Source organism: Berghia stephanieae, chromosome 7, assembly GCF_034508935.2.
Source record: "Berghia stephanieae isolate SIO BIC M18660-M18661 chromosome 7, UCSD_Bste_1.3, whole genome shotgun sequence".
In the NCBI taxonomy this organism is placed as follows: domain Eukaryota; kingdom Metazoa; phylum Mollusca; class Gastropoda; order Nudibranchia; family Aeolidiidae; genus Berghia; species Berghia stephanieae.
The window spans coordinates 46,764,864-46,778,403 of NC_088366.1; the positions used below are offsets into that span (position 1 = coordinate 46,764,864).

The 13,540-nt window shown below is 39.6% G+C and overlaps 1 protein-coding gene across 2 annotated transcripts in view; it reads left to right on the forward strand.

Moving 5' to 3' along the window:
- LOC144977388 (small nuclear ribonucleoprotein-associated protein N-like) overlaps positions 1–5,154 on the forward strand; it is a 60,404-nt gene extending 55,250 nt beyond the window's left edge. Inside the window, exon 5 of one of the 2 annotated variants that reach the window (XM_078922553.1) lies at positions 4,226–4,721. In XM_078922553.1, coding sequence (XP_078778679.1) covers positions 4,226–4,260 — 35 coding nt within the window. In that variant the 3' untranslated portion in view covers positions 4,261–4,721. Of the gene's footprint in view, positions 1–4,225 lie in introns of both variants that reach the window. The other variant, XM_078922552.1, reaches the window with a different exon arrangement.
- The last annotated feature ends 8,386 nt before the right edge of the window (positions 5,155–13,540 follow it).

Genomic DNA, 13,540 nt, shown 5'->3' on the forward strand with positions numbered 1-13,540 from the left:
TCTTTCTCCTCTCTCACTAACTCCCTCTCTCTCTTTCCTCCCTCACTCTCTCCTCTCTTTCTCGTCTCTCTCCCTCTCTCTCTCTCTCTCTCTCTTTCTCTCTCTCTCCTTATCACAAACTCCCTCTCTCTTTCTCCTCTCTCACTAACTCCCTCTATCTGTTTCCTCCCTCACTCTCTCCTCTCTTTCTCGTCTCGTCTCTCTCTCTCTCTCTCTCTCTCTCTCTCTCTCTCTCTCTCTCTCTCTCTCTCTCTCTCTGAAAAATTGCAAAACTGCAGCATTAATGAGTTATAACACGACATGATTACTAACTTTGAACCAGAAACAATAAACTGGCTGGCAAATACTATGACAGACATCATGGACAAGGGCACATATCCACAAATTTGGAAACATGCCAAAGTAATAGCCATATTAAATCCAGACAAACCAATGACTGAACCATCCAGCTACAGACCAATATCTTTACTTTGTTGCTTATACAAGCTCCTGGAAAGAATTGTACTAGAGTGAATCAACCCATTTGTAAATCCCTGCATACCACCAGAACAAGCGGGCAAAGAATCAGACGTGAACAGGTCCTTGCACTGACCTCATACAATGAAGCAGGCTTTGAGAGAGAAAAAAGCCCAGAAAACTGGTGCAGTCCTAATAGACTTATAACTGCAGCCCACGAATCTGTTTGGATAGGCGGACGATGTTAAAACTTTCAAAAATGATTCCCTGTTGAAAGACGCTTAAACTGCTGTCTACCATGACTGGAAAAGACAATTTCATGTCATATTGGGAGGAAACAAAAGCAAAATATCAAAAATTAAAAACAGGGCACCACAAGGTTCAGTTTTAACACAACGTTCTTCAATATTTATATCTCTGACATGCCAAACTTCCAAGTACTCAAACTTGGATGCCTTGACGACTGGGCCTTAGCCTATCAATCGAAAAACTGTAAAGAGATTGAAGAAGTTTAACTCAAAGACACCTCCGCCTGAAACAATACTTGGATAGGTGGTACCTAAAACTGAACACCACCAAATCAGTATCCACAATCTTCCACTTGAATAATCGAGAAGCAACAAAGGAATTGAAAATCATAGTTGGTAACTCAATACTACCTTCAAACCCCAATCCTAAATACCTAACATTTGACAGACAGCTGATTACCGAAAACATTGAGGGAACTGCAAAGAGAATCGCAAGAAGAAACAGCCTGCTGAGAAAACTCACAACTACCACCTGGGGAGCCTCACCACAGGTACTGAGAATGTCTGCTTTGGCACTGTGCTACTATGTGTGAGAATGCCTTTTGGATGAGGAGCCCACATGTAAGCCGCATTGACATCCGATGAAGAGAATCAATGAGAATAATAACAGGATGTCTCAAGTCAACTCCAACTCAGTGGCTCCCAACACTGAGCGGCATTGCATCGCCAAGTCTTAGACAAGACGTTAATCAAAGGATATATGCAAGAATTGATGAAGCCACGGATAACACTCCTATACAAATAATCATAAAGGGAGCACCTTCAACAACAACCACTCAAATCAAGAAGACCTTTCCACTTAACAAAAATGGTAGACTTCAGAGTGAAAGAGAACTGGAGAGAAATGTGGAACAGGGAAACACCAAAAGGAGGATACATCATAAAAGATCCCATCAAAAGAATGTCTGCATTCCAAAATGCCAGGAAATACTGGGTTTTCTCAAATCGCCTTAACAGGACATGGCAGAACTGCATCAAATATGTGCAGATGGAAAAGTGGCAACAGTGATGCCTGTGAAAGTGCCGGGCAGCTCCAGAGACCAGCAATCACAGCGTCCTCCACTGTCCAGTAACGAGAACTGTAGGTGGCTATGAAAAAGTTCTTAGGGCGGAGGAAGACTTCCCAAGATGGGTTGAGGAAATTAATTTGGAGTTGCAGCCATACGCAACCACTACTCCTCTCTCTCTCTCTCTCTCTCTCTCTCTCTCTCTCTCTCTCTCTCTCTTGCTCCTCTCTTACTAACTCTCTCTCTCCCCTCGCTAACCAAATATCTCTCTCCCTTCCTCCTCTCTCAACCAACTCTCTCTCTCTCTCTCCTCTCTCTCTCTCTCTCTCTCTCTTTCTCTCTTCTATCTCACTAACTCTTTATCTCTCACTCTCGCGTTCTCCTCTCTCACTAAATCTCTCTCACTCTTTCTCTTCTCTCTCTCTCTTTTTCTCCTTTCTAACTCTCTCTCTCTCTGCCTCCTCCTCTCTCTCTCTCTCTCTCTCTCTCTCTCTCTCTCTCTCTCTCTCTCTCTCTCTTTCCCTATTATGAGATCTATGCATACGAGGTGAAAATTACATTTCAGAGCAATGATCAGGATTGCTTTCCTTAATCATCAAAACGCAGATTCAATCAAGTAATAGTTAACTTATCAAGTTCATTGGTGGCCAAAGGAAAAAAAAACCGTTTCATAATCCAGAGCTTGACCCATCCCTTAAGTTGTGATGTCTTATCCTGTAATTGATACTGGCAGGTAGGGAATTTCAAGACTTGGATTAAGTGTTACCCAATTGTCTTTCACCATCAACCTTGAACGTTAAAAGTCGAATTTTACAAGATTGTAACACAATATTGCATCAAAGTCATTGTAGAATATCATACAATGTCACATTACGGTCTTCCAGTTGATCTAACTCTCATTTCCAACCCCATATTTTTCACTGCTCTAAGACCGTAAAGTCAGTCAAGGCCATTGAGCTCGCCATCGTAACCACGTTGGCATAATTCTATGCCTGCCCAAACGCCTTATTGCTAGATACGGTTTTTGGGTAGTCAACTTTACCTTTGCATTTCCACCTTTTCGTCAGGCGGTAAAACGGTAGTTACTGTTAAGGCTTTTGGGCAGTGGCTGATAGGCACTGTTTAAAGAATCTTATAGTACTTATAGCCGTATTTCAAGCTACGGCTTTTGGGCAGTCACAATATTTGTCTAAAAACGTTACGGTGTTCGGGTTTTAATTAATAAAAATTAATTAATTAATATTTTTTGCATATTTTTTTTTGTTGAAATAAACCTTACTCCAAACCAAGTTGATTTATGTAAAAAACGAAAAATTGAAATTTTTGACGTTACGGCCTTTGCGCAGGCACCCCTCGATATGGTGTGTAGTTTTGCCAGGAGCTGTGCCGGAATACTGTCTTTACTTTTATGTGTTTGGTGGCAAAGATGGTGGGCATTTGGATACAGATTACCCATTGTTAAGAAATTCCTACTTTTTTTTGGTCTCAAATTCCTATTTTCTGACGTTCTGATTCCACTTTTGGAATGTGAAGGGTTGGAAGGTCTGGGTGCTTTCTCCGTTAAGTTTCAAAAGTCGAGTCGCAACACTGGCGGGATGGCTCAGTGGCTAGTGCGCCTGCTCGCAGATCTCTCTCTCTCTCTCTCTCTCTCTCTCTCTCTCTCTCTATCCATCTATCTCTCCCTCCCCCCCTCTCCCTCTCTTCTCTCCTCCCTCTCCTCCCTCCCCTCCCTCTCTCTTTCCCTCTCTCTCTCTCTCACCCCCTCTCTCTTACCCTCTCTCTCTCTCTCTTACCCCCCCCTCTCTCTCTCTCTCTCTCTCTCTCTCTCTCTCTCTCTCGCTCATCCAGGCGGACGGTGCCGCATCAATTGGTTCCAGAGTTTGGCTCTCCCCCACCGTGATATTTTTTATTCCCTACTCTAATCTGCCACTTCTCTATACCAAATATTATATTTCCCATCATTAAATAATATTATTATATAAAAGACTAGATATTATGCGTTTGGCTAAGATGCTCACAACCTTGCCATCCTGAGGTATAACGAACCAACGCACAAAACTGTGTAACCATGAACTTTTATAGTCTGATGTCACGTCCGCCCAGCATCTTGGTTCTAAACAAAGAAAATCGGTACTTTTTATTCTTCATGCTGGCCAGAGTCTTTTCACACGTCATATGATCAGAATGTATAAAAGTCAAAACATGATCAGATTTATAATGTTTTTCTCCTCTGGATACACTTTTATGCTCGTCGGAGAAGTATTTCGTAAGGGAGGCCGCCATTGTTCCGATAGTTTAGAACCAGTTACTATGTGTCATTACGAGGGAAGTGACGTCACGACTGTTGAAGCCTATTAATCATAAATGTGGATGGCCAAATAAAAACAATAACAAAGAGCCGAGTGACGTCAACTTCATTAATTCTATCTATATCTCCCTTCATTTATTCCACAGGTCCCGGACCACGTATGGGAGGCCCTCCGATGTAATAGTGGGGTGTTGTTTGATTTTATCACCTTCGTCTCATCATTATCGTCATCGTTAGTTAACACGGTCATCATCGTTATCATTACTTTCATCATCAGTGTCATTGTTATCATCAATGATTCCATTTTTATTTTTTTGTTGTTGGTTATTTCAAAATACACAATCGTATAAAAATGTTGTCACTTTTAAATTGTTCAGACTACTACTATACATCATTGCTCATCATTTTTGTTGTTGTTATTGTCAAAAGTGTACCGGAATGCCAAGAAAGGGAAAGAGACAGATGCAGTATGGGAGGAGAAAGGGGACGAAGAGAGGGGGAGCGGAAGATGGAGGGACTGTGGTTGAATATACCTTGTTGGACATTTTGAAAATAAAATAATGTGCAAAAATTGATGTATAACAGTTACAGCTTCAAGAAAGAAAAGAAAAAGAAAAAAAGAGGAAAAAGAACAACATTTAATACAAACGTTTCGAGCTTAAAACCCCTTCTTCAGCCAATAATAAAAATAAATTAAGATTTAGTGCATCTCATTCTGACTATTTTGTAATTGGGTGAAGGAGAGTTTAGAGCCCGAAACGTTCCGAATTTAGGTTGTTTTGTTTTCTGTTTTTTGGGGGGTTTTTTTGTTGGGGGGGGGGGGGGGGGGGGTTAAAGCTGTTTTATTCAATTTTGTATATTATATTTGTTTTTCCAGTCCACAGCTTATTTGTATCAGCTCAGTGTTACTGTTGGCTTTGGATATTTGAGAGAATAGCATTTGTCATTGTTGTCAAACGTTTTCTTGTTTTCATTTCATTCGTGTAAATATATTTCACTTTTACGTCTAGATGTAACAATTCACAATTTGATAAAATTTAAAGGGAAAAAAATAAATAAAAATGATGCGCAAGAACTTATTGACTTTGAGTTGAATTTTGGTTACGTTGTGTCTTTGTTCGAACCTCGCTCGGTGCATAATAGTTGAGTCCTTGGAAAAGGCTCTCTACTCACATTCTCTCACTGTACTCGACTCAGGCGTAAAATGTGTACTTGGCAGTGAACAGCGTTGTCTCCTGAATAAAATGTAATATCACCTAACAGTCGTCATGTCCCGTCCTACATGTTAAATGTTGATGTCCAGGCACCCCTTATAAAGCGCTTTGAGCACGTTTAGTGCGCGTTATAAAAGCTCAATTGAAAAAAAAAAATTATCAAAAATTTACAAAACGTGCAGATGTTGCGGTTGGAATGCAAATCAGAAAATTTTCCCTAAATTTGCGGCCGCAAGCTGTGCAAACAAACCGCGGGGCCAGCGTTACCTCTTCACCTACTAACTACTGCTACTCTGTGGCTGGTGGAATTCCCCTTAAGACTGAGGGCGGGGGGAGTGGACTCCTTGGCCTATGACTTTACTTTATCGGCCCCAAGCCTTGCCATATCTCCAAATCATTTATTGTCCTTTCCATGTTTACATATATTTGTTGTTCTGCTGGTATCGAATCATTTGGTTTCTTCACCTCTATGGATGGAGTCTTGTGAGGTGAAACAGTCTGCTGGACATAGGGCAATTTATTTATTTATTTATTTATTTATTTATTTATTTATTTATGTTTTTTTGTTTTTTTTTTTGGTGAGAGATGACACTGGGCTGGGTCTTTTGACCTCCCATGGTGGTAAGGAGGTCAATTTCTGTATCTTCTATCCTGTGTCTGGATGAGACATTTAATCATTTAGTGATCTTAATAAACTAAGTCCACTGATAGTGAGCTTTTGGAATCTACATCACTTTCTGTATCTTCTATCCCCCTATATCTGTTTTGTTGGGGATTTTTTGTTTGTTTGTTTTTTTGAGTTGCTATCTGTCTTTGTCTCGGAATGGGATCACTTGGTTTTGTCCTGGCTGAGAGTGAGAGGGAAACCGTCAAATGTATAGTGTTAATAAAATGCAATATGTAATGTCTCGTCCTACATGTTAATGTTAAGTGTTGTTGGCTAGAGACCCTTTACAAAGCGCTTTGAGCACGTGTTTAGTAGATATTCTACTTCATAAATGCTCACGTTTTTTGTTTTTGTTTTGTTTAGTTTTGAAAATTAGTTTTTAAAAACAGTTGCATTGGAATTCGGTTAAAGTCAATACCTATTCTGCCGTACTCTGGAAAAACTCATATTTTAAAATTTGGCCAGAAAACTCGTCCTTCAAATATCGATCGATTTAGCTCACTCAATCCTAGAGTTTTGCTACTTTCACAATTTGAAAAAATGTATTAAAAATGAGCATGCACATAGATAGTTTTATTCAACTATAAAACATTAGCTTTGATACTACGCCTATAAATTGTCTCAGAAAAATGTAATAAATAGGCATGGGGTAAAAGTAACCCGGTAAACTACGGATATAGTCAGGTGTTAAGGTTGAGTGAGTTAAATGACCCTCATCTTGGCAAAAAAAAAAAAAAAAAAAAAAAAACACTCTCAAACCTGGGACTTTGCGAAGTCCCAGGTTTCATAGATTTTTGCCAAGATGAGGGTCATTTAAATCGATCGGTATTTTGAAGGACGAGTTTTCTGGCCAAATTTTGAAATACGGGTTTTCCAGAGTACGGCAGTATTATGTGTTTGCCAGATTTTCTGTTCTTTAATCGTGTGTTCCATTGATGATGAGTTATATAGCGCGGTATTCATTTTACACCCGGGTGCGGTGAAAGAGAGGAATGTGGTGAGTAAAGAGCCTTTTCCAAGGACAACTGTGCGCGGCTGAGAGCGGAAAAATGTACATCAATTGATAGATTTCACCCTTCCCCACACTTTAGAAAAAGAACATGGACGAGTTATTAAGATGTTTAAACAAGTGGACATTTGGCACGTTGATGCTACTTAAAAATAAGTAAAATGAAATAACATTCCCTTTATTCATCCCATAGGGGAAATTTGTCTTTAGGGTCGATTCCAAGGGAAGACCGGAATAACCCAGGCGTTAGCCGCAGACTGAGCTAGTGCGAGGTGACTTGCTCTAAGTCTAAGCAACACAGCGCAGCGAGTAATCGAACTAGGTACCTTTCGGGTACGAAGCAAAGGCCGTACCGCTGAGCCACGCTTCCCCATAATGTACTCGTATGTTTACTGAAGAATCTGAAACCGATGCACTAGCAGGGTTGGTTGCCAGGTAAATAATTCAAACCATTACAAAAAGTAATCCTCATTTTTTTTTTTTAATAATCCAAATTTCAGAAGAAAAAAAACAACAAAAACGTCTAGCTAACCTTTAGAAATAGAGAAATGCCATCCACAAGACAAATATGATTAACTATTGTCATCCAAATTGTGTTATTGTAATTGCCTGAAAGAAAAACGTATCTGAAAATTTCTTACAACATGTAGAATAAACCCTAATTTAATATTTAATTCTCAATATTATCAATTTATAATTGTTATTGAATACTATTTATATAATCCATGAACTGTATCTATGCATAAAAGTTACACATAGCATGTAAAGGTTATTGGAATGTATTAGCTCTTAAAATAATCCAATGGTCTAAACTTAAAATGACAATCCAGACGTCATTTTTTTTAAAAAGGCGGTTTGGATTAAAATAATCCAACCTGGCAACCTTGTACCCGAGTAGAATCGTTCCGTGAATTGTTAAGTGAAGTATGTTAGTCTTGTAAAATTATAATTCTTCGAGCTTCGAGCAGCAACATTTACATAAAATAATTCATAACATTAACATACACCATGCCATCAAATCATCATTATTTAACACAGAATGTCGGTTCGAAAGTGTGAATGGAAATCAATTGGGACACGTGACGTGTATCAATCCGATTGCCCCGGGGGGCGTGCGGCAGCTTTATATTTATTTTATCTTATTTTTTATTATTTAAATTTTTTATTTTTTTTTATTCGTATTATTATCAGAAATGCTTCTGACAGATTTGTCAACGCAGGGTATTTGGGTGCGCAGCGGCAAATGAACAAAGAAGCAGCAGAAGATGATGATGTTGATGAAGTGCAAAAGAAAAAAAAAAAACAGGCTTACGGTTGCATCGTATCACAAAATGAAGGCGAATTTCCATTAAATAAAACGAAAAAACAAAAACAAACGAGCATTTGTATAGCATAAAATATACTACACGTGCTCAAAGTGCTTTACAGAGGGTTTCTAACCAACAGCAACATTGAATATGTGTAAGACAAGGCGACATTACAATTATTATTTTTATTATTGTGCGGCTATGTGGTCTTGTGGTATGACACTCGCTTTCAGATCGGAAGGTCCTAGATTCGAGCCTCGCTCGGCGCATTGTTGAGTCCTTAGAAAAGACTCTTTACTCACCGTACTCAGGTGTAAAATGAGTAGTAGTAGTAGTAGTATCGTATGGTGGGGTCACACTTTCAGATCTGTCGCGTCGAGCCAAGCCTTGAATTCATCTTCACATTTGTGAATGGTTTCGTAACCTCCATTCAGCTTGGTAACAGGACAGTGGAGCACAAGGTGATCTACATCTTGGGGGTCAGTTTGGCATTTGGGGCATTCTGTTGAGTTGTTTAGACCCCATTTGTTCATTTTTGCGGCTGTTTTCGCATGTCTGGAGCGTAGCCTATTTGCAGCCACCCAGTATTTCCTACCAAGCTGTGAGCCAGGAATTTCATTGGGAGGGTCTTCAATAATTGAGTACATGGCCATCAACAGTGTTGGCTCTGTCGGAATACAATTGTGATATCGCCTAACAGGCGTCATGTCTTGTTCTACATACTACGTGTTGCTGTTGGTCAGGGACCCTTTGTAAAGCACTTTGAGCACATTTAGTGGATATTGCGCTATAAAAAAGCTCAAAAGAAGCTCAATTTTCTTTTGTTCGACTGAGACATCGCTGTTAACAACAAAATAACTTATTTTACACCTTACTGCGGTGAGGATTACTGTTGAAGCCCCATGTTCCACAAAGAATGTCAAGGATTACTGTTGAAGCCCCCTGTTCCACAAGGAATGTCAAGGATTACTGTTGAAGCCCCCTATTGCACAAGGAATGTCACGGATTACTGTTGAAGCCCCCTGTTCCACAAGGAATGTCAAGGATTACTGTTGAATCCCCCTGTTCCACATGGAATGTCAAGGATTACTGTTGAAGTGTTCAAAGCTATGTCACGGATTACTGTTGAATCCCCCTGTTCCACATGGAATGTCAAGGATTACTGTTGAAGTTGAAGCCTCATGTCACGGATTACTGTTGAAGCCCCCTGTTCCACAAAGAATGTCAAGGATTACTGTTGAGGCCCCCTGTTCCACAAGGAATGTCAAGGATTACTGTTGAAGCCCCATGTTCCACAAGGAATGTCAAGGATTACTGTTGAAGCCCCCTGTTCCACAAGGAATGTCAAGGATTACTGTTGAAGCCCCCTGTTCCACAAGGAATGTCAAGGATTACTGTTGAAGCCCCTGTTCACAAGGAATGTCAAGGATTACTGTTGAAGCCCCATGTTCCACAAGGAATGTCAAGGATTACTGTTGAAGCCCCCTGTTCCACAAGGAATGTCAAGGATTACTGTTAAGGCCCCCTGTTCCACAAGGAATGTCAAGGATTACTGTTGAAGTTGAAGCCTCCTATTGCACAAGGAATGTCACGGATTACTGTTGAAGCCCCCTGTTCCACAAGGAATGTCAAGGATTACATTTTTAAAAAATTAATAAATACATGCTGGCGCACTCGAGCAGAGTGCCAGAATATTAAATTAAAGATTTAATCCTCGAAGTGACCCTCTCTCTCTCTCTCTCTCTCTCTCTCTCTCTCTCTATCCATCTATCTCTCTCTCTCTCTCTCTCTCTCTCTCTCTCTCTCTCTTCTCCTCTCTCTCCTCTTTCTCTCTCTCTCACTCTCTCTTCCCCCATCTCTCTCCCCCGCTCTCTCTCTCCTCTCTCTCTCTCTCTCTCTCTACTCTCTCTCTCTCTCTCTCTCTCTCTTACCCCATCTCTCTCCCCCCTCTCTCTCTCTTCCTCTCCCCCCCCCCTCTCTCTCTCTCTCTCTCTCTCTCGCCCTCTCTCTCTCTCTCTCACCCCCCCCCTCCTCACACCTCCCTTTTAACTTCAGCAACGTGACATCCTAAGGGCATATTTTTCCACACGGGAAGTCTGACAAGGCAAAATCTCCCATTTCCATCAACCACCCCCCCCCCCCCCCCCTCTTCCCAGTCTTCCTACTGTAATTTCAACACTGAGATGCCCCTAGGGCATGCCCGGGACATCCCTGTACTGGGACACGAGCCAAAACCCGCCTCGACGCTTACAGTTACAGGCAGGAAGGCAAAGTTGGCTAATGCTTTCGACGTATCGTGTTTAGCCGTGGGGAACGACAAGGCAACTCAGCCATACTATTTTCGCATTCGACTCGACACGACCAGGGGGGAAACCGGGAAAAACATTCACAATCTCAAGCCCGGAGGGGATTTCAGTACATTCATTTTCCTCGGACGCTGATGGGGAACAGAAAGATACTAGACACCGCCCCTCGGCTCGTCCAATCAGAATTGCTGCCTTCAGGCGGTTGGCGGATGTTAAATATAACCTTTACCGCGGGGTGTGCTGGGAATGTTTACATTGGCAACCCTGCTAGGCTGCCTGCCTGCTTGACTGGTTGGTTACGATGAAGACAAGAGGATAAGAAATGTAAAATCGGAAAGATTTCACGTGGATCCCTTTGGGCGATGTGATTATTATTATTATTATTATTATTATTATTATTATTATTATTATTATTATTATTATTATTATTATTATTATTATCATTATCATCATCATCATCATCATCATAATCATCATCATCATCATTATCATCATTATTGTTATTATTATATTATTATTATTATTATTATTATTATTATTATTATTATTATTATTATTATTATTATTATTATTATTATTATTATTATTTCACTTTATGGACGGAGTACGTTGTCCTGCTATAACCCCCAACCCCTCCCACCCCCCAACCATGCACACACAAAATAAAACCCTAACAAAACAACAACGACAACAACTCAGAACCAAACAATCATGTAAACATTTTGACCATATAAATATAACCCGTCCTTCAAAATTCGATCGATCAAAATAACCATCATCTTGTCAAAAACCTTGAAACTTGGGACTTCGGCGAATTCTCAGGTTTGAGAGTTTAAACCAAGATGAGGGTAATTTTAATCGATCCATATTTAAAGGAGGAGTTTTCTGGCCAAAATTTTAAACACATGTTTTGGATTTGTTTGTTTTATTGTTTGTTTTTGTGGGATTTTTTATTTTATTTTGTTATGTTTTTTGGGTTTTGTTTTTTTTTTGTATTTTTGTTGTTTGTTTTGTTTTGTTTTATTTTTATTTTGCTCTGCTTTTTTCTCCATAGTACGACAGTACAGTTTGGTGGTTGTACACGTATTGGAAATGATGTAGGAAGATGATGTAATACCTATAAATTCCGTACTCTGGAAAAACCCATTAAAAAATCTAGAAGTCCCAGGTTTGAGAGTTTTTGCTAAGATGGAGGTCATTTAATTTAAATCGATCAATATTTGCAGGACGAGTTTTTTTTGGCCAAATTTTCAAATAAGTGTTTTTCCAGAATACGGTAGTTCTATTCTGTATTTTATTTTACGTTCACGACAAAGACAAGGCCCAAGACAAGGATTGACCAGTTGTTACAGAGATGGACTTGAAGCAACGTTCGCTTATTAGTGGCAGGTCTAGTAACCGAACGGGGGTCCCGATAGCTCAGTTGGTAGAGCACTCGCTTCACACGCGAAGGGACCGAGATCGATCCCAAGTGCAGTCGAGATTTATTTTCTGACCCCCCTGTCTACGCAGCAGTGAATGGGTAGCTGAGTCCAAAGGATACCAAGCAACTGCTATTGTCCGTTTTACGCTAAAGAAACCGGGATAAACTCCGGCTCCATGGGCCGAATGGCTATGAAAGATTACAACACAATTATTATGGGCTTGATCTAACGTTGAACTGTACAACGTGTTACGTTGGGTTTGAGGGTATTCCCTTTATAATAATGGGCCCAAAACAATATTATAGGTTATCAGACCTTTAAATAAGTGCACGTTGGTTTGTCAGTATTTCCATTACAACAATTAGACTTAAACAATTCAGGTTATGATCATCATAGTCGTCGTCGTCATCATCATCATCATCATCATCATCATCATCACCTCCATCATCATCATCATCATCATCATCATCATCACCACCATCATCATCATCATCATCATCATCATCATCATCACCTCCATCATCATCATCATCATCATCATCATCATCATCATCATCATCATCATCATCATCACCACCATCAACACCATCGTCATCATCATCATCACCACCACCACCACCACCACCACCATCATCATCATCATCATCATCATCATCATCATCATCATCATCATCATCATCATCATCACTTCACACAGTACTAAATGATAAATTCCTAGTTTATCCATGTTTGTATGGCGTTCAGTCAAAGGAATCGAATCTATCAATATGTATGTATTCGGCCTGAAGCAACTTGCGTCTTTAATCATCTCCAAATCCATGCAGATTGCCCGTGGCCAATGGAAACTGCTGAAACTGTAATGTGTAGTCTTCAGACTGATGTAACTGTGTAATGTGTTGTCTTCAGACTGCTGTGACCGTTTATATATATATATATATATACACACACACACACACACACACACACATATATATATATATATATATATATATATATATATATATATATATATATATATTATATATATTATGTATATATATTATAGACGGTGTAGTTAGGCAGTGTTGCCAAATTGGCGGATTTTTATCATCATGTGGCGGTGAAAAATGGCCTGGTGGATGGCGGATTTTTGATGGTTTGTATACGCTTTAATCAAGTAAATGTATAGCAATGAAGTCTAATTATTTCTCCCCCCCCCCCCCTTTTAAAGTGACTTTTAGTAGCACCTATTGTGAGTGTACTGTTGGCCTAGATATATTTTACACAATCTAATTTAGATTAATCGAAAGTGAAAACAATATACGACATTCTAACTACCGCTCAAACAAAATCGAAACTCTTCATGCCTTTAAAAAGGAAACAATTGTAAATAGGTGAGTAGTGTTTATTAATATAATTTTTATTCTGAGACACAATACACTAATGTTGATTATAACTGTTTTAAATCAAATGGCGGATTTAAAAAAAAATATTTTTTTTTGCGGATTTTGGGAAAATGTCGAAGGTGAAGTAGGAAAAGTTGGCGGATTTCTGG